Source organism: Odocoileus virginianus, chromosome 12 (assembly GCF_023699985.2).
Source record: "Odocoileus virginianus isolate 20LAN1187 ecotype Illinois chromosome 12, Ovbor_1.2, whole genome shotgun sequence".
NCBI classification, from domain to species: Eukaryota; Metazoa; Chordata; class Mammalia; order Artiodactyla; family Cervidae; genus Odocoileus; species Odocoileus virginianus.
The window spans coordinates 23,594,515-23,619,859 of NC_069685.1; the positions used below are offsets into that span (position 1 = coordinate 23,594,515).

The 25,345-nt window shown below is 40.3% G+C and overlaps 1 protein-coding gene and 1 long non-coding RNA gene across 4 annotated transcripts in view; one reads left to right on the forward strand and one right to left on the reverse strand.

Annotated features, from left to right (window-relative positions):
• The window catches only part of PCDH10 (protocadherin 10), a 45,911-nt gene extending 33,475 nt beyond the window's left edge, over nt 1-12,436 (reverse strand). For both annotated transcript variants that reach the window (XR_011490627.1, XM_020869416.2), the window contains exons 1-3: nt 8,943-12,436; nt 7,277-7,335; nt 6,616-6,722 (exon numbers count right to left, since the gene is read on the reverse strand). Coding sequence is in view for 1 of the 2 variants with exons in the window: in XM_020869416.2 (XP_020725075.2) it covers nt 6,616-6,722; nt 7,277-7,335; nt 8,943-11,570 (2,794 nt within the window). In the remaining variant the exon portion in view is untranslated. The remainder of the gene's footprint in view (nt 1-6,615; nt 6,723-7,276; nt 7,336-8,942) is intronic.
• A 167-nt stretch (nt 12,437-12,603) lies between these two features.
• LOC139037743 (uncharacterized) lies at nt 12,604-24,941 on the forward strand. Of its 2 annotated transcripts, none has more exons than XR_011490629.1 (5): nt 12,604-12,690; nt 14,444-14,523; nt 19,167-19,243; nt 22,743-22,949; nt 23,113-24,941. It is a non-coding gene; the product is annotated as an uncharacterized lncRNA (long non-coding RNA). The 2 variants fall into 2 exon arrangements; XR_011490628.1 differs by lacking the exon at nt 12,604-12,690 and adding an exon at nt 13,488-14,030.
• Nucleotides 24,942-25,345: the final 404 nt, after the last annotated feature.

Consider the following 25,345-nt stretch of genomic DNA (forward strand, 5'->3'; position numbering starts at 1 on the left):
TAACAGCTCTTTATATAATACAAAGAAATCAATTTTTCATAATTACTAAGCCCCCAGATTATCCTCAAGTATTTTGGAGTTTAAAACAATTAATTATGTAAATTGTTTAAAGAAATAACACCAAACTTCTTATCATATATTAATCTCATGTTATAATGACTTTTTAAATTTTAAATTAAACTGTGTATAATGCTGGGGCTTTCCAGGTGGCTCATTGGTAAAGAATCTGCCTGCCACGCAGGAGATGCAAGAAAGGCGAGTTTGATCCTTGCACTGAGATCTTCTCGAGAAGGAAATGGCAACTCACTCCGGCTTTCTTGCCTGGGAAATCCTAGGCAAGAGGCATGGGCAGAGGAGCCTGGCAGGCTACAGTGCATGGGGTCACACTGAGTCTCACAGGATTTAGCGATTAAATAGCAGCAGCGGCAGCATGTATAATACTAAATCTGACTTCGATTATAATAATCTATTGATAATTGTCATGCATAAACCCAGAAGTAAATCACTGATCAGTGCATTATTGAGGAACATAAACATGAGTTGAAGCTGGGATAAGGAATCAGACTAAGATCAGCAAGTAAAACAGGTCAACTATTTTCTAGACACCAGGGAAGTTAAATTATCCTATTCCTATAAGGAGATGGGTATTAGGGGGGAAAAAAAAAGAGGAAGGGAAGAAGAATATCCCCGATGCACACTGACACAGCAGGTAACTAGAAGCTATAGAACCAGAGAGATCTGTATTTTGATGCACTGTACTCTAAACACTCCCAATTTATAGTGTGATAAGGAATAAAAGGTCTTTTTGACAGATGGAAGTACCATTAAAAGTCAATTATGAGCAATTATTTTAAAAGTACATTTATATCATATTAAATTTGAAGTTGATGGAAAAATTCAAATATTAAGATAGAATTATATTATCAGATCCTGATAAAGATGGGTACTAATGCAAAATTTGGAATTAATACAATTTTTCATCACATAACTGATGAAACCCTTTCAAATACACCTCATGAGACCATTAATATTATTTCACATCTTTTTGAGCACTGTACCCAAGAATTCTTATAATTCTCAATATGATAATCACACAGAAAAAATTCAGTGATCTATTCTCTGCATTATCTTTAAGATATTTGAAGGTACTTTTAGGAGATGTTAGAAGGTACTTTTATGAGATGTTAGAAGGTCTTATTAGAACTTGTCTTCATGGCTAGTTGATATTCAATTGTGCTAAATTTCTTCTCTTGAAGTGTATGGTTTTCTGCCTCTTTGCCTTATTAGACGCTAGTTAAAATTCCCTTAGATGATGAAATAAAGTCCTCTGACTTGAAAACCTGTACAAAAAAATTATGTGCATAACAAGAAAAGTGAGAAACATGATAAAGTTTTCTGTTGGATAAACAGTGTTACCTGCCTGAAAGGGGAACAACACTTGTACATAATGTTCCTCATAAATTTATGAGCTACTCCTTTTAAAGTGGGATCCCCATAGTGATAACACAGCTTTATGTAAACTACAAAGAGAGGGAAGATGGCATTAATATGTTTCACACGTTTTACCGACAAAACAAGTGTACTAATTTCTCACGAGGAAAATATCAGATGTAGAAACAATTTTTTTAATCACATAAAAAGTATATCAATAAATTTCATAAGTTTTAGAAGTATTCATTGAAAAAAAATTTTTTTTTTCGTCTCAAATGTATAGTTTGAGAACCAAATAAACTGTGCCCATTACCTGGCCTCACCTTAGGGAGCACTGAAAAATGAAAATGACTTTATCTTTTTTCATATATCACTAGTCCCCATTAAGTATATTATTTTAATGACCAGACAAGCAGAGGTATGTTTAAGTTTTGTGGCGGTCAATGACTGCACAAAGGACCGGAATGCCAAGTATTTCTGTACAAGGGACATTTAAAAATGCGTGTCTTTCACACTGCTTTGGAAATTTTTAACATCTCAAGTTGCAGGCCCAAGAGAAAATAACTTCAACTGTCATTTTTTTTTCTCATTCAAATGCCCTTATTTTAGAACCCGTGAGACTTGTATAGCAGAAAACTACAGGCCACACCTGAGTTAGGAAGTTTTGGTCATTCCTAAGAAACATTTCAACATACAGATTTTATTTGCAATTTCTTGCAATTTATTTTTTTCCCACTTCTCAGAAATGGTCTGTTCTACATGGCACGACAGCTGAAGTGATAGACTGCCTGTTATATAGAGATATATTTAGACAAATTTTAAAATACATCTTTTTACACTAGCAAGTAACTTGATCCCTTATAGTCAGAGGCTGTGATATTACCACTGAGAACAAACTATGGTTTCAAAAATGTAATTATAGTCAATTTGTTCTGTTTTCTGATGAATTCAATACAATAAAATTACATGGACCTTTCTCATGTAACAAGCCTTCAAAAAATGTACTTTTCCCCAAATATGATAAATTAGTTAAAAAATCAACACACATGTTTTTGAGAAAATTTTAAGTCTTCTTTTAATTATTTAACACTGGAGAAATTAGAGATATTAACAATAATCACCAAAATTTCTGTAGTTTTTGGTTTGGTTTGGGAGCAGAGATTTTACAACATAATTCATCTACGAAAAAAGCAAAACATGCAGATCAAAATTTTCTCACTACCTAACATATTTCAATATGTTTATATTTTTCTCCATTTTCTCTTAATATTTGTCTTATATCTTTTTCAATTGTGTCACTGCATTACCTAGTTGTAGCTCATATTTTCACCAGAAACCTGGTGAAGAAGAAAAAAAGCTTTCGCTTATTCAGATTATGGTATAAATTCACTTTATTTATAAAGCCAGAAGCTAATTACCAGTATCTAAATTCTTTTTTGAGTTGAGAAAGGGAAATTTTTAACTTTATGATAGGCCGAAAATTCTTGATATTGCAGTAGTAGTACAATGGCTTAATTTATTTCATGATATATGTTTATCTACTAGTATGAAAACACTGACAATATAAATCACTTTTTAAATTTATACTCTAGTTTTGAACATGTGTCATGTACAAGTCTCATAATAATTAGTTAAGAAATAAACACATTTAGAAGCTAAGCTGTCTTTTAAATAAAATAAAATTTAGAAAAAGAGAAATTTGAAAATTTTCAGGTAGATTATAACAAGTAACATTAACTTATGAGGGTTTTCTTCTTCAATATACATTTTAAGAAGGTAAATTATTAAAAATAAATTCAAATTTAATCTTAGTGTGCACATTGTAAGTACTTAATAAATGGGGGGGAAAAAACAACTACTTACAGCTAAATAGATCTTAGGTCTACTCGGATAATACTAAAATGTTTAAGACTATACAGCTAAAAATGTATCAGTATTTAAATCAGACCAAAAAATCTATCTTTTAATCTAATGGTATTATAAAATTGAACATGTACTAGTTTTAAGTTCATTTTGGCTTTGTTTTTTTTTTTTTTGGCTATTTACGCTGTGATTAATCAGTTTCTCCCCTTGTGATGGTTTATGCAAGCATTTACCACATCTCCTTGGACTTCTGCCATACCTACCCAATACATCAATAGTGCACTGAAATAAACGGAAAGCACCTTGACAAGCCTATAGAAAGAAAGTGCCACAGACCAGTGGTCACGTCGAGGAATTCCACCCATGGAGCCAGGTGCAGTGGAAAACTGAAAAAGCTTATGTGATTCTCTGTGCAGCTGCCTTCGTGTTTAAAGCCCTTCTATGAACAAGATTGGTGACTGCAAATGGCTTAGAGAGGAGAAAAGCAAGTGGGGAGGAGGGAGAAAGAACAAAAAAGAAAACTATTCATAGAAGAATAAACGGAAGGCATATCCAAATAAATAAATATAAATTAATGTTAACACAGAAAATGAAAGCGGGAATAAATAAAGACTTAGGGAGTTTAAACAGGTGAAGAACTAAACTAGACAGTGTATACTATGTAACATGAAATGAGGTACAAACTAGAGAATTCAGAATTCATATCTTTTCAGTGTTGTTTTTCCATGATAGTCGAACTTTCCCCTTTAAAACCTAAAGCTGAGTGGGATTTGCTTATTAGCTCCAAAGTTTTCCATATCCTAAACCTGGAAACAGATGTGCTATGAAGAATATTCTCTAAATATCGCAAAATTGGAAGATCATCAATACCTAGTTGTACAAGGAAATGAAGCAGATGTACCTGTTTGCCTGAGATAGGCTTAACTTTTAGGAAATACTCTAGCTCCTTGGTGTGAAGTTAATAGTACACAACAAAGAATGGACTGGAAAAAAGTCATTAAGTAAAGGCATCTTAATTCTCTGCATTTAGGGTTTTATACTTTAAAAGGTAAACAATGCAAAATCATTTTAACAATAAAACTAGATACATTAAATCTGACTGCAATTCAGCACACAAATGTGTAATTATTTCTTAATACAAATGTGTTAATACAATTCAAAAACAGCTATCATTGTGCCCAGTATGTTGTGGCAACCTTATAAATGCTAATGAAATAGATCCGTAGATTGTTAACTCTGTAATACTTTTACATGTTAAAAACCTAAAGACAGAAAAAAAGAATTTGCCATTTTGATAAGAAAAATGAAAACTACCCTGCTTTTAAACATGTTTTCCAAATACAATTTAGCATTTAACATTTTCAAATGTTTTGACATCTCAAATAATTTGTAAGTAATATTACCAAAATGGCAACATTGAGTGCTTGTGAAATAAAAGGGCTGCTGGGAAGGCACATTGATAAGAACATATTCCCATCCAGCTTCCAAATTTAGCACTTTTTGCAGATGTTTATTCCTTTCTCTTTCTTCAGTTAAGTTATTATGGCTCATTATGTCTAAGGAACTAAACTAATTGAAATGTTCATTGAGACTGGAGTGCTACAGAAAAAAAAAAGGGGGGTGGGTGGGAAAGGAATAAAATATACCCAAGGAAACATGCAGCGGGGGATTTTCTTTTTTTAATGTTAAACATTTTGTTTTCAAAGCTTTAAAAGGCTGACTATGAATTAGAAACTGAAAAAAAGAATAAGAATGAGCAATTCCAAACATACACCTTTTAAAAGATAACAATAAATCATATGTCATATATAGGCCAAAAATGAAAGGGACTTTGTACTCAAATATAAACTTCTGGCAAGATCTGGTTTGTTGTCAGGTTCCCAGACACTAAATAGATGCTCTGTTCACTTAGCGTGAAGGCCCGCAAGGGGCAGGGACCTCCGGGGATTCTTGGCAGTTCTCAAGTCTCATTAGGTCTGCATATTAATGACTTGCAGCAATATAAAGAGACCCTTGAGCAGTCTTTTCTCTCCCTCCTCCTGCCTGTGTTTCCCAAGGCCAAGGCAGCCTCAGACACACCACACATGAGCCAAGTGAGGCCTGCCACCCCTGCTGCCAGGCGACGGTGGGGCGGGCACTGCCCTTTGACACAGTGCCTCAACATCTTTCGGAGGCCCATGGAGTGTGTGAAGGAATGGGTGCTCTCGAGGATCAGTTACCTTGAGAAGGAGAACCCTATCCCCCCATGGCTTAATCACTAATCACGATAGAGCTTAAAGCTCAAGTGAATGAAGTTGGACCTCCATACAGTCGAACGATGGGTGTTTTTTACAAGTGACACAAGTTAGCTTGCCTTTGCTTTGCTTCATGTGTCAGATAAACAGAAAACTCATTTGAAAGAGAAAAAGTTTAAAAAAAAATTCAAAAAGCATCCTTCATAGTTGAAATGCAAACAAAGTAGAAAGAAAATCCAAACTTTGTGAAATTGTTTTCATTATTTTAAGGTACATATTTTATTTCTTTTCAGTGTTTTCTTTAATTATTAGTAACTAGAGTTATCAGGATTCTATAAAACTTAAAGGGGACATATATACAGGAGAAGAGTAAAGTAAAATAAAGTAAAACAAAGTAAAAAATATGTATCACATTGTAACTCCCATCAGGGAATACCTTCAAGCTTACAAGCAAATACACCCAGAGGTCAAATTTTGAACATGGAAATATGAGGAATGCCTCAGAAAATGCACATTATCAAGTGTTTACTAGTGTCCTGAAGCCTAAGAACCCAGATTTGGAAATCCTGCTTTCAATCTATTCATGACTTTCAATCACCATTCCTTCTCTCATCAGTGTTCAGTGGTATGTAAAATGCATTGCTCTGGAAATGAGAAAATTTGGATTTTGCTTCCCAGTCATTCACTTTTCCTCTTGTGACCTTGTACGGGTCAACCAATTTCATTCACCTTCTGTTATTTCATCCATAAGCAAGTCTAATAATAGCTTAATTGACTGAAGACTGGGGACTGGACCAGGTGAGAAATCTATGTCCTTTGTACACAATATAATTCCCGGAAAGAACATGATATAAAAAAGAAATGTTTCATGGTCTCACGTATTCCGCAATGAATTTCTAACGTTCATTCTCTAAAGGAACATTAGACTGTATTACAAATCCCTTTGAGTATACAATTGTCAACATAGGGTGACACCAGTTTTCTGTAGGTTTACTAACACTGAAAACTACCTAAAACATCATCCTCTGAGGATTTATTTTTTAAAAATCCACTATAAGAGTCAGCATCGCCCTTTAGTCACACTTACCAGCTGACTGGCCGCGGTTGGTGGCGTCATGATCACTATCTCCCTGTTCACTGTCTCCATGACCACTGTCCTTAGAACTTACTATGTCGGCTTCCTGGAATGCAGAACTAGAAGTACAAAAATGTGAATGTTAGAATCAAAAGGACTGAAGAAACACAGAAAACATTCTTCTGCCACCGCATGGTCACCTATGGTGCTGCAGATGCTTATAGCTCTTGATTTCTGCTTAAAGCTAGTTTTCAAAACCTTAAGCCTAACTCTCCAACCCTGAGCATCAGCAGTCAGTTTGAGCCCTTAAGGCATGTAAAGCTCAATCATTATTCTATGATTGGAGCTGAGCATATGTTTATATCATTTTCATAGGACAGATATATATGTATATGTCTGGAATAGTTAGGAAGATTATCAGAAGCAGTGTAAGAGTGTAAACTGAAAAAATATTCAAATATACTTAGTGGTTGTATATAAAAAATACACACCAGTATTTTTTAATTTATTGTCTAGAAAACCTAATATAATCAATATTTATGTCCTGTCCTAATTGGAAATACTTAATCATTTTCTACTTTGATATTGAATAATATACCTAATTCCTACTTTTAGTAGGTAGCAATTTGTCTATACACCAAGCTAGGAAAAAAAAAAAAAAAGGAGTCCATACCTGTTAACTCGGCGAGGTCTGTCAACTAGATAGCTGAGCTCTGCTCGCTGATGTTTAGTCTAGAAAAAAAATAAATAAATCAAGAGCATTCGAACGCTATGGGTTGACCTAACAGTCTGATTTTGAGGTTAGGAACTATTTCTAGCTTAAGTAATTGTGTACATTTTTAAGGAAATTTCTAAGCTGTTCTAAGATCTCAGACTAGTTATTATAAAGACTAGTGCTAGTAAAGGCAAGAAGATATGCAGATTTTGCATATCTAGATTTTCAGTAAAGGTTAAAAAAATACACAAATAAAAGGCCAATTTTAAATGTGTATGTGTGTGTGTGTGCGTTTTAAGGAGAGAATGCAAATAACCTCATAGCTGGCCCTCATAAACTATTGTCTCCAATAGAGTCAACCTAGATATATGCTGCAGTCTTTCTTTCAGTGGCCTAAAAATGTGTTTAGGTGCATACTGGTTGACACAAGAAAAACAGCACGCTCAATAAGCAAAAAGGTTGGATATTTTATGGAATAATTTTGTTGTTTATTTTCAAAATGTGCTTAAGATACAAATGAGCTGTACAAATATTCATGAAAGTCAATGAATAATATCTAAGACTTAAAATAAATAAAATAACCTGCCAAAAAAGGAGTTCATAATACCCGCTTCCCTCCTGACCCCAATTCTTTCCCGCTCCAAACACACTCTGCATTCTCCTCCCCGCCTCCACCACCCCACACACACCTTTTCCGGTCCAAACTTTCTTTTACAGAAATCAACTCTGTTCTCCCTCTCCCTCCCTCCTTTCAACTTTGCCACTTCTCCATCTTAGAAAAGGAAATCGGAATTGACAAGCCAAATTCTTTGATGAAGAAAGCCAACAGCAGTGATTCATCAAAAACGATGGCAAGAAGGTGATTATTAGCTAAAAGGAATATGTAAGACAACAACTGTTGAAGCCTTTCCGTGAGTTTACGCTTACAGGGGTTTGTGCCAAAGCAACTTCATTCAAATTCACACTGTGTGGGCGTTGGGCTTCAAGAACGTCTGTAAATGCTGTCCAGAGTAGAACTGAAGGCTTTTTTTTTTTTTGCAACCCGAGTTCAGAGAACAAGGATTACTGAAACATGCATTCGAGTTTAGACAACTGTGCAAAGTTAAACAATCTATAGCTTACTTTTACACGCGACTGAAGGCATCGATAAACAAAGCCAAACAATTAACTTTTTTATGCCTGGGACAAATGCAAAGAGAAAAAAAAGGCCTTTGCCAGTGCTAGAAGGTCCCTCCCTGCATTTCCCTCTCCCCTCGGGCACTTTCTCCTTTAGCCCCAGCTTTCTAAGAAGTGAAAGGACTGGGGTGGGGTGGGGTGAAGGGACTAGGATTTTAAAGGAAAGATGCCAGAGGGAAGAAGGAGGGTCCAAGGTGGCAAAGCACCAAAGGAGGTCAATGAAAATAAATGTGGAAGGGTGGAGCGCAGAAAATTAGGGACGACACGAAGTTTAAGTTACACAAGAAGAGGTGGGAGAGGCAGCTTTCCCTTCCTGCCCCCACAAAGATACAAAGAAGCTAATATCCTAAAAATAAATACACAGTGTACCAGAGATACAAGGGCCGGGCTAGAGGAGGCTTTCGGATGGAGGAGATGAGAGATGGTGGTCCTTTCGCTTCAGCCTTACCTCGTTGGACAAAATGCTTCCGTTGGAGATGATGTCGGGCTGCTGGTCTGGGTAACCGGTGACGATGGCCCCGCAGGGGTTGTGCTCAGTGTCCGTACTCCGCGATGGGCTGCAGGGCTTAAGGAACATCAGGTCGGTTTTGGCGGACTCGGGGGTCAGGCAGACCTGGTAGCAGTAATTCTGGTTGTGGTGATGGGAGCCAAAGCCCCCGGACTCCTCCACCGGCACCTGGGCTGGGTTACTGGGTACGTTGGAGCTTTGAACCAGCATGATGTCCGACTTGCTAAGTTTCTTCTTGCGCGCCCGGGCTTGGCGGCCACAGCAGGTCGACCCCCCGCTGCCACAGCAGCAGCAGAGGCAGCAGTCGCTGGCCAGACACGTGTAGATATTCAGCTTTTTCTCTTTCTGGCACCGCACTGCAAGTACGATCATGGCCAGAAGGAAGATGAAGGATACCGAGCCCAGCGCGATGATGAGGATGAGGGTGAGGTCCAGCGACGTCTCCCCGCCGCCGGAGCGGCTGGGGCGCTGGTGCTCTCCTGACCCCCCGCCCCCGCCCCCGCCCCCGCCCTGGGGCTCGACAGCGCCATCCACCAGCTGCACCACCAAGGTGGCGGTGGACGACAGGGGAGGTTGCCCATGGTCGCGCACCTCGATCACCAGTTCGTAAGGCCGCTGGGGGTCGCGCTTGGCCGGCACCCGGCGCGCAGTTCGGAGCTCCCCGGTGCGCCAATCCATGCGGAAGAGGTTCATTTCGTTACCCCTCACGATGCTGTAGGTGAGCCGGGCGTTCTCGCCGTCATCTGCGTCCACCGCGGCCACGCGGGTCAGCAGGTAACCGGGCTCAGCCGAGCGGGGCAGCACCTCGCGCGCCGGAGTCCCGTTGCGCCCCGGAAGGGGGGCGACGATGGCAGGAGCGTTGTCGTTCTGATCTACGATGAGGATGTTGACGGTGGCGTTGCCAGCCAGCGCCTGGGGGCTACCGGCGTCCCGCGCTTCCACTTGGAAGCTGAAGTCCTTGAGCTGTTCATAGTCGAAGGAGCGCAGGGCGTACAGGTAGCCGTTCTCGGAGTTGATGGACACGTAAGTGAAGACGCTCATGCCCTGGATCTGGCACTCCAGGATCGAGTAGGCTAGCTGGGCGTTGGCGCCCTCATCACGGTCTGTGGCGCTCACCGCGTAGATGTAGGCGCCTGGCACGTTGTTCTCGGTCACATACACGTCGTAGACCGGCTGGCTGAAGCGCGGCGCGTTGTCGTTCACATCTGACACTTGCACCTGGATGGACTTACTGGTGGAGAGGGCAGGCTCGCCCCGGTCGCGAGCCACCACGGTCAGGGTGTAGGAGTCCCCCGCCTCTCGGTCTAGGGGGGCCTCGGTCACGATGGTATAGTAGTTCTTGAAGGAAGACTTGAGGCGGAACGGCACATCCCCCAGCAGCTCGCACTGTACCTGCCCATTCTCCTCGGAGTCGCGGTCGGTTACGCTGAACAAGGCCACCACCGTGCCGGGCGCCGCGCCCTCGCTCACCGCCTCCTTCACGGTGCTGAAGCTGATCTCCGGCGCGTTGTCGTTAGCATCCAGCACCCTCACTATCACCTTGCAGTGCGCAGGCACGGCGTTGGGGCCCAGGTCCTTGGCTTGAACGTACACTTGGTACACCGGGCTCTCTTCGTAGTCCAGCTCGCCGCTCACCTCCAGCCGGCCGGTGCGAGGGGAGAGTCCGAAGAGCTCGCGCGCCCGGGGCGAAATGTGGCTACTGAAGGAGTACACGACCTCCCCATTCTGGCCCTCATCTGGGTCTGTGGCGTTAAGCTGGATCACGAGCGTACCCGGCGGCGAGTTCTCTGGTAGGGACACAGTGTAGACGGGTTGGTCGAAGGCGGGCACATTGTCGTTGGAGTCCAGCACTCGGATGGTGAGTAGGGCCGTGCCGGTGCGCTGCTGCTGGGGGAGTAGGCCCCCTCCCCCGCCGCCGCCTCCTCCTCCATCTCCGCCTCCCCCTCCTCCCCCGTCCACCGCGGTCAGCACGTAGCGGTGCACCGCTTGCTGCTCTCGGTCCAGAGGCTTCTCCAGCACCAGCTCGGCGAATCGGTTCCCATCCCCCTGGGTCTGCACGTCCAGGGAGAAGTAGCTGTTGGGGGTGATCTCGTAGTCGCGCAAGGAGTTGGTACCCACGTCTGGGTCGAATGCGCTCTCCAAGGGGAAGCGGGTGCCCGGCGTGGCGCTCTCAGAGATCTCTACGGTCAGGTCCGGCTCCGGGAAGGAGGGGGGGTTGTCGTTGATGTCCAGCACCTCGATCTCCACCCGGAACAGCTCCAAGGGGTTCTCCAGGAAGACCTCCAGGTGCAGGACGCAGGAGGGGCTCTGCTTGCAGATTTGCTCGCGGTCAATCTTCTCATTCACGTACAACACCCCGGTCTCCAGGTTGAGGTCCAAGTAAGGGGTCCGAGAGTTGGGCGCCGTTTGAAAGCCGCGAGCCGAAAGTTTTGTAATGTCCAAGCCCAGATCTTCAGCGATATTCCCCACGAAAGTGCCATGTTCCTGCTCCTCCTGCACCGTATAGTGAAGCTGGGAAAAGACTCCTTCCACCATCCAGAGCAAGGCAAAGAATAATAGCACGATCATCTCCAAAGGGAAAGGAAGCAGCTTCCCGCAGCCAGTCAGCCACCCAATCACCTCCCCCACCACCACGGAAAAAAAAAAAAAATCTCGAATAAAAAATACAAATAAAAGTGCGCTATGTGGGGGGGCTTCTGTGGCTTTCTGTCCTTACAAATCTTATTTCTTTTGCTTCATTTTAGGGTTTCCCCCAATTCAACCTCATTTTTAAATTTTACAGCAGGAAGGGTGACAGGCGTCCCCTTTCCTCATCTGTAATCTTCCCACTGACCAATTAATAAAATAATAATACAATAGTCAGCGTCCTTTATTCCGACAGTCTTGGCGCAACGCGACGCTGGCAAATCCCAAGGAGGAAATTTCGGTATTTCAAGACTGTCCTCGGTTTGTCTTCTCGCTGATGGGAGGAGAAGGAGGAGGAGGAAAAGGAGAAGGAGGAGGAGGAAGATGAAGAGGAAGAGGAGAAGGAAGAGGAGATGCTGTTGGCACCGCTGAACATGCCTCTTACTGTCAACGGCTGGCAAATGCAAAAGGGCTTAAAAACAGCGAGGGAATTTTGTGCCGGAAAAGCATAGAATGGCTCTGCAGCATAAAACTTTCATTCTCTTCATTTCTCCGGATGGATGTTCTTGGCATTTTTTCCTCTTTCTCTCTATTTGTCTTTTTTGGCTGTCATAGTCTTGCCTCTCTCTGTCCTCATCTCCACCGCCGTTTGCCTCTCAGTAACTGTGATGAGCAGTTTCTTTTTTGCTGTTTCCTTCCCAAGCCTCTTCTTTCCTCTAACCTGTCTCTCTGCTTTTCAGTTCTTCCCTCCTCCTCCTGCCTCAGCCCTAGAGCCTGCGATCTCGGCTGGCAGTTTCTGAGCTCCGAGCGCTCCGCTTCTCTGTTTTTGCGCAGCGCCCTCATTTTGCCAACCAATCGCCGAGGAGCACCACCCACCGAGTCAGAGCTAATTGGACAAACCGGCCGTCAAGAAGGCGCGTCACGCAGTAACCGGGCCGGGCGGGATGGAACCCGCGCCTGTGCTGCCGGGGTGAGTGTGAGTGTGAGAGCGAGAACAGCCCGGCAGGTCCCGAGGTGCTAGCTGGGGACTCTGCCACGGAAAGTTCCTAGTCCCCAGCCGCAGGTAATGGAGAGGGAATAGAGAGGTTTCCCTGTTTGCATCAGCAGATGCGAAAACATAATAGCAGCAGCGGTATCCTCTCCCAGGAGCGGGGTTTCCAATGACGCTAACATTCTTTTTCCTTTAAGGTGTTTTCCTTGCTGCTCATCGTGAAAATAAGTCACCGAGAAAAACAGGAAAAAGTTGCAGAGGGGCCACTAATTGGCAGGGGTTACCAAACTGAGGGACCCTGGCGGAGATTAGCAAGACATTTAAAAACGATATGGCGTAGGCTGTGTCAAACTAAGTGTGAAGGTCTGAAGGGGCTGCGGGGAAAAGGGGTGAGACAGCTGGAGTGTGGAGCAGAGGTGGGTCCCAAACAGCCAGGGGATGCAAGCCCAGGGATGAACGCTGGCGGCTCCTATAGACGTGCAGACGCTTTATACTCGCCTCTTCCCTTCCTAAACTACATCTACAGTATCTTACCAAAAGATTAATTCGCTGGGGGATCTGGTTTGAGCTGTGAGCCCTTTGATCAACCACTGAGGAGTTTCATTTGAGCTCTGCTTTCCAGCCCGCCAGCCTAGCGCTGACTCTCTGGCCTCGGGCACGGAGCTCTGCCGTTCGCGGCAAGGCGCCTCGAATACCCCTGCGCCTCCCCCTGCCTAGTGCAACGCAGCGGCGGCGCGCACAAGCTTTTTTCTGTTTTTTTTTTTTTTTTTCTGACAATTGGCGATCTCCTCCTCCTCCCTACACTAGACCCGAGCACCGATTCTTGCCCAGCCTGGAGCAAGACCGCAGGATGAGGGCAGCCGGGAGGCTGTGAACGCGTGTGCGGGCGGGGTTGGGGGTAGGTGCGTGGGCTGGGGCCGTGCACACGCGGGGCCCCAGTGTGTGTGAGGCTGCGAGTATCTGCGAACGCGCTTACACATCCGTCCACGGCGCTCGCATCCATCCTGCAGGGTCCCGCGCACCGCTCTGTATAAGCCCCAACGGAGCATCCCCACAACACCTCCAGGGCCCCGAAGGATGCGCTTGAGGAGCTCCGAGTGCTCACTCTCGGCGAAGCGCGGGGGCAAAGCGGCGGGTAAACGCACCCAGTTCTTGTGAAGTTAAAATACTGCGCGAACTCTTCAATGCCAGAGTGGATTGAATGTTAATTCTCCAAAAAGATTTTTTAAAGCATAATTGTGTATTAATTAATGGGCTGTAGGGGGTTGTTATTCAACCAATGCAGCTCTTGTTCAGTTGCGTTCTTATGCTACAAGATAGAAAGATCCCTTGGGGCTTCCTGGTAATGAATGACCCGGGAGTAACACCGCCACAACCTGCGGGAAAAGGAGAGTCGTTTGCCCGATCCTGAGGTATGTTGTCATTCCCTCCTGGCAGGGAATTAAAAAGGGCGAGTGGCCATGGCCGGGAGTATAGACTGAGACTTGCCTCTGCGAGTCCCGCGAGTGCCTGTCTGCTGCTAGGCCCCCCCGCCCCCCATTGGCTCTTTCATGGAGACAGGTCCAGCCTTTGAGCGGTTGGAAGGAAAGGATGCCAGCAAAAATGGCTAATCCTTTTCCAGCTGCAGTAAACTGACGATTGGCCAAAGCCCAGCGAAAACCGCTGCAGTTAAAATGATTTTAGCGTCACGTCTGCAGCTGAGAATGGAGCGTCAGTTTTTAAAAGAACCTGTGGATCAATGAAAAGGAGATTATAGTGTATCTGAATATTAATAATGGCATTGCATCTGTACTTTCTCCCCCTCCCGTTCCTGATTTTTCCTTAGATCTGCAGGATTGAAATGAAATGTTTTGAGGTCTTCAAGCTGACTCATCAGAATAATCCTGGAGCATTTTTTAAATGACGGTAATTTTCTAATATTTCACTTGCACGTACGGAAACACTTGTGTGTGCGCGCGTGTTTGCGTGTGAGAAGCATGCGGCTGAATGACAATGCAGATCCAGAAACTGCGGGAGGGGCTTTGTCTTCTCAAAACATAGATGAAGTTTGAGCAGACTTTGGACGTTCGCTTAGAGCCAGAGAGCTTCCAGAGGTGGAGATAAGAACGTGGAGAGATGGCCAGATTTGCCTGTAAATAATCACTACATCCACTGTAATACTTGAGCTGCATTTTTTTTTTTTTTTTTTGATAGCAGTTGTGTTCGAAAGGGAAACTCTCTCCACAAACGTGGGTTACAGGCGTCTCCTAGCGGCGAAAGCGGCACAGGACAAGCCAGCGAATTTTGCTTTGGGGCTCTGGTTCGGCTGGGCCGGCCTGTTGGGGGCTCTGCAGGATTTCTTGGGTCGCAGAGGCTAGGATCCGCGCCGGCGACGCCGGCCGGGGTCCTCTAGAGGTCTCGCCTCTCTGGCTTCAAGTCTCCGAGGCGCCCTGGAATCGGCGGGGTGACGACGGGGTCTTCCTCTTATGAGAACAGCGCGAGCCGTCGGTCCGCCTCCCTCTACGTTGCTCCAGCCAAGGGTAATTGCAAGAGCATGTTGTCCCGGGCCGCGATTCAGACATTGGCTTTAGCAACCTTCTCTGCCTCCTTACCCTGGCACCATTAAACAGCCCCACCCCGTCACCCAAGGAACAAAACAGCACTTTAAATCTGTCTTTTAAAAATGCCTCTTAAATAAAACCCGGGTACTTTCTTCGTTGCCCTGTCAATGGAGCAGATTTCCCCCTTTGCTTTTTCACTTGGCGGACCCCAGAATTTAGTGAGGCCGTGATTACATAAATAACAGCCCGGGTGGTGGGGCTGACAACCTCTTTGAAGTACAGAATATCTTATAATGCAACGTCCTTCACCCCCCTCCGCCCCCGTAACTGAAACCGGCAGGGAGAAGCAATCCCTAATATAACCCTCCTCCCTCCCCACGCCCCCTCCAGGAGCCAACTCTCTGGGCCAACGCAAACTGTATCCTAAAACAGATGGAGGAAAGTAGCTATTATTATTATTTGGAGGGTTGGTTATCAAAATCAGTCTTCATAGAAGTCCTCGTTGGTGTGTGAGTGATAAACCATCCTTGTTAATTTCATTGTCCTCTAAGGGCAGCAGGCAGGGCGGGCGCTAAGAATCTCACAGTCACGTTTTCTGTACACAGTAGTTACAAACTTTGGTGTTTTTTTTTTTTTTTTTCTTTTTCAAACTTTGAAACTAACTAACGGGACTGCTTTCCTCCCTACGCTTTTCAGGGAAAGGCGGAAGGGAAACAAGTTTGTTAACTAGCATTTGGATGAATGAGTGTTTGCAGTGATTTAACTTGACTTGAAAGCAATTTGTTTCTAAATCCTCTTATTATTGCAGTGTGCCCAGAGCTTTGAGAGAATTCTTTTTTAAAGAAATAGAAGGAAAAAAAAAATTTAAATTGTCAATAAGGAGTCTTTCAAATGCCAAACCCCTGCCAGGGTTGAGCTGGGTGGTTCACTGCAATTATTCCCAGCAAGCACAGTGCAGAGAGCAAACGCAAAAGACCTGGGCTGTATGGCAGCTCTTATGGGTAACCATTAAATCGGTTTATTTGTAGCAGTGTATCCAAACTTCAGAGGTGGGAAGGCAAGGCTTTGGAACCAATGCCATTCTGTTCATTTTTGTTCATCTCCAGGAGAGTGAGTATTGATGAGAGTTGCTGGAAAAGATTTATAGCATATACATGCTATATGTTATAAGCATTCAGGTAACTCTTTAGTTACTGTGTTCTAATGCTTTGAACCCAATGGAAAACAAACCAACCTGTTTGGGGGACTGAGAATACTAGCTATTAAGTGTTACTTGATATTCAATGTAGAAATGTTTTTTCCATTTTGTTTAACCTTGTTAATATTGGTGTGGCTTCACATTTCAGTGTCTTTTCAGTTATCAGACAGGGCCATCATTTTGTTAAACTCTAAACAGTGAATTAAAAGCACTGATGAGCTGAAGCAACCCTTTAATGCAAAATGACAAATTGCACTTAAGCAATACATGAACAAGAAAATGATTTATGGATTTTTTACAATGGTCTGAGCAAATGAAAGCAACATGAATTATATATCCTAATGCTCAAAATATCATTTTCTAATAATACTGTTTCAGTTCAGATGCTATACTCTTATCCTTTCTCTAAGAGGTATTGATCAGTAAGGAGTCCAGGAGTATTTTAAAATCAGGCAATAGTGTTTGATACTGTTTCCAAATATATTTCCTGAGTATGGGGTGGGTGATCAACATTGAGCACACTTACATTCTTGTCAGCTCCTTCACATATTGTGTCTTTTAGTGAAAAATAGGTAATCCTTTGGAAATTTATGCTTTGCTCCACACCTTCTTTCAGAATGTAAATAAAGAGATCTGATATGGAATGACAATCTTTATTACATCATGACCTCTTTTTCTGAAAATCAAAATGCATTACCTCATCTTATCCTTCTATAACAAATTGCTTTGGATATTGAAAAATCTGATTTCTTCAAAATGTCTCATCTCTTTTTATCGGTTTATCCTGTTTTTTATTTTTTAATTTTTCTTAGTGCCCTTAAGACACACCTGAGTTAGTAAAAATGTCATGTGCCTTAGTTTTGGGGGCATTAGTAGACAAGATAGATTTATTATTGTCTTAAATTACAGAAAAGTACTCAATCAGATAGAATTTGGTGGGGTGCCTATCTGAAAAAGAAAATTAGTTACTTCTGTGGTATGATGAGTGACTACTCCTAGCATTTTTTTTAACCATTTGTAGCTCATATAATTATTTTGGGGTATGTATAGAAGTTTAAGTGAAGACATTATCTTTACATTGATTACATAGTCAATCATAGGAAACTTCTAATTACCCAGAGGCCTCTAGAGTTACATTATTAAGCTTAATCTTAATTATCCAGGTTTATTTTTTTTTAAAAAGGGAAAAGAAAAAAATTGAATCCCAGCCTCTGCTTTTGACAGTATTAATAATTACTCTTATTGAAGATTACTGAAATCAATGATGTGATTAGGATTGTAAATAAAAGTATAAGACATCACATTTTAAAAAGCCAGCTAACAGGGATGATATGTGGGTTTTATTTACTGATGGGGCCCAGAGGTAGAAATGAAGCTTTAAACATTAAGGATGATATAGAACAATTTCAAAAATTTAATTGCAAGCCCTGATTAAGTTTATATGAGTAGGAGAAAAGATGTCTAGAATTCTGTTTTCTTCTGCAGTGAGTTTGCTTCTTTTTTTGACACTGATACAGTCAGCAAAATACTAGTGTTTGTCTGGCAAGTATAAATTGTTTTCTTAAGGGGAAGCCCTTTGATTTTTATGAATACAGAATGAGATTACTCAAATTGTGATTAGGGTTACAAGTCATAGCATTACTTTCTAAAGAATTTGAAAATGTTATTAGAGACAGGCACCACAGAGAGACTATCACACAAAGAGTGAGAATTACATTGGTAATTAGAATTATAATAGTAAACAGAATAAATAGCACAGATATTTCAGTTTAAGAAAAACATCTTTCTCAGTTTGGCTGGTTACTATAATTCTTTCTATAAGAAACCTGATTTCTATGATGTCTTATTTAAATAGGCTTGTCTATGTGATACTGTAAAACGCTTTATTTGATTGCAATTTCTTGTTTTTTTTTTTTTGTTTGTTTTTTGTTTTTTAGGTCAAAGTGGCTTAAGGTTTTTAAACAGCCAGTATATGTCAAGCGTTCTTAGATAAGTTGTAGTATTTTCCCCCATGTCTACAGGTACTATTATCCCAACATTATAGATAAGTGATACTCAGGATGTTCAGAATTTAAGTAACTCAGCAAATTAGTACAAAATTCAAATCCAGGCCTTCTGATGCTCTCGGGTTGAAGCTCCACTATGATGTTCCTCTGGTCTATCTGATTGGATTTACTTTGGAGGTAAAACAAAAAATGAATTAATTTACAGATTAAAGATGGAGTTCAATCTTTAAAGTTCATCTTTAATCCAGATTTTGTAAAATAGAAGTACTGATTTTAGATCAGTCAAAATGGCTAGTACCTCATTGAGTTGAGCCAAGGAGGAGTTCGTAAACATATTTGAGGAGGCTTTTTTTTTTTTTTTTTTTTGAGATTTATTAGGAGACTAAAACTTGAATACATTTTCTTAGAAGTGAGGTTATGAAGCACCCTTTTCTTTCTCACATTTGAAGCATTTGACATGGGAATCACAGATTTTAGTAACTGAAAATAGAAACTGATAATACAACCATGTCCAAAAGGAAGCCACTTCTAATTCATCCATTCCTGAAACATATACTAAGTTCATCAGTGGTCCAAGAAGTACTGGCTTGTTCACTTAGTTTATTTAGATATTGTTAAAATCTAGGAAGAACGAAGACATGTACCCATTTTACACAGCGCAAATATATATATATATATATATATATAAAATTTCAACCATCATTTTTATACTAATTTCTTCAATGTTACTCCAAAAGGGTTGTTTAAATTTGAAATTTCTGAAAATCAAACAATGAAATTTATTTGACAATCTTGTGCCTGCAGGAAATGACTTAAAAACAATTTTAAATACATGAAGAAATCACCAAAGGAAGAAGATGATGGAATCTTATTTACTTACTGTAAGTATAAAATATGTATTATTATTTTGGTAATAAGTGCTGATAGAAGAAAAATATTGTATTTCTTTTAGAAGTGTGCCCAATAACTCAGAGTATGTGTAATGTAGGCCCTCTAAGGAAGGTTCTATATGTTACTTATTTATGAAGGCACCTAACTGTGGTGGGTGATGATACGGTAAATTATGAAGAATTAAACCAAATTGGGCTCAAATCCCTGCTTATGCAAATATCTGAACTTGGTCAAATTACTTAACTCCTTTGAAACATTGTCAAAGTGTGTTAAACATCCTAAACGTCTGTTAAAATATGACAAAAATTGACCTTGTTGAGTCATTGGAGGCTTAAATTGAAATGATATATGTAAAACTCTTAGCCCATGGTAGACTTTTAATAAATTTTAACTAATATTATAGCAAGATGTTTTGAATAAGATAGTCCTTAAATAAGATATTTATTGAGAATAATTAGTATTGATTTTCTTGGTGGTTTATTTTCTTTATGAAATCCATGCTAAAGTATTTACTTTGAGGACAATTTGCATTGTCCTTGTTTTGCAGGATATTGTAATGTTAAAGAGAATGCAAATCATAAATGAAGAAGACAAAACTAGCTAAATGTTATTAAATATCAAAATATAAAAATCAATGAGCTTCTCTTCATAATCATGTCGTTTTATTTTAACACTTTAATTTTCTTCTAGATAAGTTTAAATTTTCTATACATTTTAGTTTATATGATAAAACTTATGTGTAGATTCAGAAAATCATTTAAATGAAAACATGGGTTTCACTATAAAATACTGTTGTTTTATTTCTATAATCATCACCATTTTAGGATTGTGTGAAATTGTCTGTTGCTCAGTCATGTCTGACTCTTTGTGACCCCATGGACTGTAGCCTGCCAGGCTCTTCTGTCCACGGGATTATCCAGGTAAGAATACTGGAGTGGGCTGCCATTTCCTTCTCCAATGCATAAAAGTGAAAAGTGAAAGTGAAGTCGCTCAGTCATGTCTGACTCTTCTCGACCCCATGCACTGCACCCCACCAGGCTCCTCTGTCCATGGGATTTTCCAGAGTGGGGTGCCATTGCCTTCTCCGGATATAGTCACTATTTTCCCTCTAATTCCTTAATACATCCTACTATATTCATGTCAATGAGTACAAAAATTCTCCAGATTAAAAACAAATTGATAAAAATCACTTAAGATAGAATGAATTTATTAGAGTGACCAATTTTGAGCCTCAAGCCTTTCTCTTTATCATTCTCCTCTTTTGCTATATCTGTGTCTAGCATTGCTATTATTAGTATTCTCCTTAGTAACTCATTATACTTTTAGAAAACAGAAACGCATTGGTGCTGGTGTGATAGGAGCAGAACCATACGAATACCCAAAGAATAGAAAATAAATGTAAGTCATGAGTATATTTCTCCGGGATTCATCATCAACTTGATAAATAAATAATGCATATAAAATGTTTAGATAAATTCATTAAGTGGCATAAAAATACATTTAAACATCTAGTGACTATGAGTGCATGGGAAATATAGAAAAGACTAGAATAAAATAAGCAAAGATTTCTAGAAAAGGGCAGTTTGTGTTATGATTTTAAAGGCAACAGTACTATACAGATTAGCAGAAAAAAAATATCTAAAGCAGGTGAGAGGGACTTGCACAGTAAAGAAGTGAAAATAGTGATAGCAAAAAGCTTTTCTATGGAGATCATAAAAACAGCAAATTGAGCTTTTCAATTACAGGCCAACATCCTGACTTTGGACCCAGTTACTTACATCTATGATGCCAAGGCAGCTTCAATTTTGTTGCACTGGATTTATTCCTCCCTATTCCCACCCACGAGAATTTGGCCAGATTTAAGGTCAGCAGAGTTGGGTGAGAGCCTCATTTAGCTTTCACACCTGAGTAATGCTTTTGGTATGGATTGGGCTAATAGCCAGTGCTTAGCCTTAGAATTATAATAAAACCTAATATTATTGCTCATTCATTAGCATATATATTTGAGAATCCTGGCTGCTGCTTCTAATTTAATAGTGACGTGATGATGGCTGCTTTTCTCAAAATACTTTAAAAATCTTGTCTGGTTAGACTACCTAACCAAGTATCTAATTTAACAAAAACGTATTTTCATTCTGGTAGGTGAATAAGGGAGAAATGTATTGCATAAGCTCAAGGAACCTAAGAAACATTCAGTTGAACGGTCCCACTTTTGATAGAGTTGTTGGCTGCATTACCAATGCTTAATAAAGATGTGCTGACTAAATGAATGAATGCTTGACCTTTTAACTTTCCACTTTATTCATCTTTAAAATATATCTAAGATGTTATACTCAATTCCACAGGCTATATTTTTAATAATCTGTATTTGAGAAAGGTCTTTGAAGTGGGTTATTTCAAAAGAAACCCAAATTAAAATGGAAAATCCACTGTAGAAGTGTGTTCAAAACACTTGATCTCTCATTTACAACTCATGAAATATATTCCTTCTCTCTCAGAACTGCTACTACTCAAAAGTGCTGTTATCAACTTATAATGTTCTTTGTTTTCTAGTTTTCATTTTATTTCGTATATACTATACTGACTGTATAACTATGACTGGAATAAGTACAATGGATAGTACTCTGAATTGTTTTTATCAGGTCAGAATGGCAAGCTAAGAAGCAGTCCCCCGCGATTAGAATGCTAAGATGTTAAAAGTAAATATGACTGAGATGGGAGGACATTTGCTGCCTTAGGTAGAATCAGGAGATATTATAATTTAGAAGTGTTTCAGGGTTAAGTTTAAAAGAAATGTTGATTGACTTGATAGATTCAAGGCAATGAATGTCCTGAATTTTAAGTCAGAGGGGACACTGTCTTGCTTTTAGCTTCTGTTCTTCAGTCTCCTGAAATGAAGGGATGTCAGTTCCAAAAAGAACTGTTGATTACCATAGTATGTGTATTTTTTTCTTTTCTTATTCCCCAGCTTCCTTTTTCATAACTGACAGGCCTGTATTGTTTGTGGCTTAGATATGATGGACTTTAGAAACAATTCTGTAATTAGATCATAATTATTTTATACATGAAGGATTAAGAATAATCTGAGAGGTTTTTCACAGGCTAATAAAACCAGGATTAGCTGACCAGAATGAAAGGGTTTAAGTGTAAATATAAAGTACACACACATAAGAAAGAAAAAGGACACAGTAGATAAAACTGTATTTTTCTGTATAAGAAAATATATGTGTATCAATGAAACAGGATGGATCAGAGTTGGAGGATACTATATGTTTGCTTGATTTATAATGGAAAAGTTCCATGTTTGTGATGAAAGGAAAGATTTAGTTTTTCATCTTACTCAATATACAAAAATGAACTCCGGGTGAATTTGAGCACTAATTCAAATATAAAACCATGGAATAACTAGATCTGTAGTAGTATCTATCAGCCTGAATGATGAAGTAAACTGAGTCAAGCTTGAATTACCAGAAATTGAGTTCATTCCAGAACAGCAGAAGAATTTTAATTGGGAAACGCAAACTGCAGCAACCCAGGCTCAAATCTGTAGAAGGTCCGCAGAGGGAGCGCTGAGAGCGGGAGCGCCGGGAAAGAGCGGGAGCGCCGAGAAAGAGCGGGAGCGCCGAGAAAGAGCGGGGAGCGCCGGAAAAGAGCGGGAGCGCCCAGAAAGAGCGGGAGCGCCGCGGAGTCCAAGCGGTAAGTTCATTGGCTTGAGCAGGATTGATGGCAGCTGTTCATTGGTCAGTTTCCGTCTTATGTAAATCATGCATTTACAGGAAATCAGTCACGCAGTACGCAAGTTTTGTTTTCCTGAGGGAAGTTGGTGAGCTTATCCTTTTCATACTGTTTTTTCATTTAGAATTGAAAACCACCGTTCACATATGGAGGATTTAGATCCCTTAAGTTAAGTTTCTTAAAAGGTAATGTCCTGTTGTTCAGATCTACTCCAGAAAGCAGAGGAAAAGAAAAAAAAAAAAATCCCCAAATGTCTAAGGGACAGCAGAAACAGGAAGCGCTTCTAGAGCAGAGCTGTCACCCTCTCCTGGAAGCTGCTGCCCAGTAGCCTCTGTCAAGGGAAACTGCTGATTGTGACGACACAGGCAGATTCTGGAAGGGGGACTCCAGGATTCACAGACCAGACTTCTCTGCACAGTGAGTCCCTTTTGACATTGGAAAGAAAGGAATTGGGATTGTTAGCCTTTATATACATTCTTCGCTAGCTGTATATATAAAAAAAAAATTCCAGTTTTTGATACTGAGGTTCTAGAAACTCCAGGAAGAGGCTTCTTTCAGTTGTGTGCTCAATCGTGTTCGACTCTGCGACCACATGGACTGTAGCCCACCAGGCTCCTCTGTCCATGGGACTCTCCAGACGGGAATACTGGAGTGGGTTGCCATTTCCTTCTCCAGGGGATCTTCCCAATCCAGAAATCCAGGGATCTAACCGGTGTCTCTTGTGTCTTCTTCATTGGCAGGCAGATACTTTACCACTAGGCCCTGGGAAGCCCTCTCTCAGTTGGAGAATCCTTAAATAATGACCTGTTTTTCAGATTCCTAATGGAGAGTCCTTTTGGAATGCTGAGAATGCTTCTAACATGCATAGATAGTTCTGACAATTTCTTCTGATCAGAAAAAGCTAAGTTACTGGTTGTTGTATGGTTATTTCTTACTGAATTCACATGCGAATTTTTTTGTTTTTCAAATTTTTCTAAAAGTTTCTGTTTCTTCATTTATTTGTATTTTAGTGTATTATCCCTTGTCGATTAACTATATTTCTTCTGTTGGTAGAACTGAGATAATCTAAGATTGTGTTTATCTTGGAAAGGCAGGAATGAGTAGATATCATCCTAGAACATATGATTTATATGATTTGTTTATTTTAAAGATCTATTGTTCTTTATCATGATTCTTTTCAATAACACTTATGAAATAAGCTCTGTTGAGATGGGAAATTTTAATTACAATTTAAAAATAAAGGCCCCTCTCAAAACCTGCTCGTCTTCCTCCTTAAGTGAGTAGTTTGGATTTAGCTGACATTCTCTTAACTATGTAATGTGTTTTTTTGTTTGTTTAAAATAAGGACATACATGCATGGGAACATGAGATCTGATTCATAGATGGCAACTGTAATAGGAATTCCTCTTTTTATTTCTATGCTCTTAAATTTTACCCACATATGAAGATGAGTTTTAGATGTAAAGGCAGAAATGTTATTACTGTTAGAGTTTTATTTCAACTGTAATAATTAAGAATTAAATGGATGAGGAAAAAGGGCTATGGCATTTAAGGACATTATTTTAATATGGTGCTGTCTTAAATTGATGATGGTCACACAGTCACTGCAGAATTTTTATTGTGTTCAAGAGCATTTGTGCATTTCCTTCTTTTATTTGAGAGAAATGTGTTATAGTTTGGTGAATTATAGGTGGCAGTATACACAGCTAAATTCCATGTTTTATTGCAGATATATAGAAGATATTTCAGTTGGTTAACAATTTTATTTTTTAGCTTTTTGTCTCTTTAGCCCCATTTTAAACCCCTCCTTCCTTTTTTTTTTTTTTGTCATTATAAGAGCATGAAATAAACTCCATTAGATAACAAAAAAAGTGTTTTAAGTATCAGGCTTATTCTGAAACATTTTAAAGAAGTTTCTTTTTAATGTTATCAAATAAAGATACACTAGAAAGAGTATAATATTCACCTAGCAGTTGATTTAATATTAAAATCAGAATCTTAATGCTGAAAGGATTTTTTAGAATTATATATCAAACCAAAGACAGAGAAGTTTTTATTGTCTCTTTACATTTTCTGTTATAAAAGTTATAGGCAAATATGATTTGATTGCTAAGTGGTAAAAATGCAATACTTTCTTGATTTACTGTCTTGAGGTGGGATAGCTATCTTTGAGCATGTTAAGTACACAATTGCTATTCTTTATGCCTGCTATCCACTCTAAATGCATTATATTCATGAGAACAATAATACAATTATGAATGATGTAGCAAAACAGAATAAGCTTAAATTGATGATCTGTAGCCATACTGTGGCACCTCATGGAGAATAAGAAAGTTAGCAGTCCATTGAAACCATTT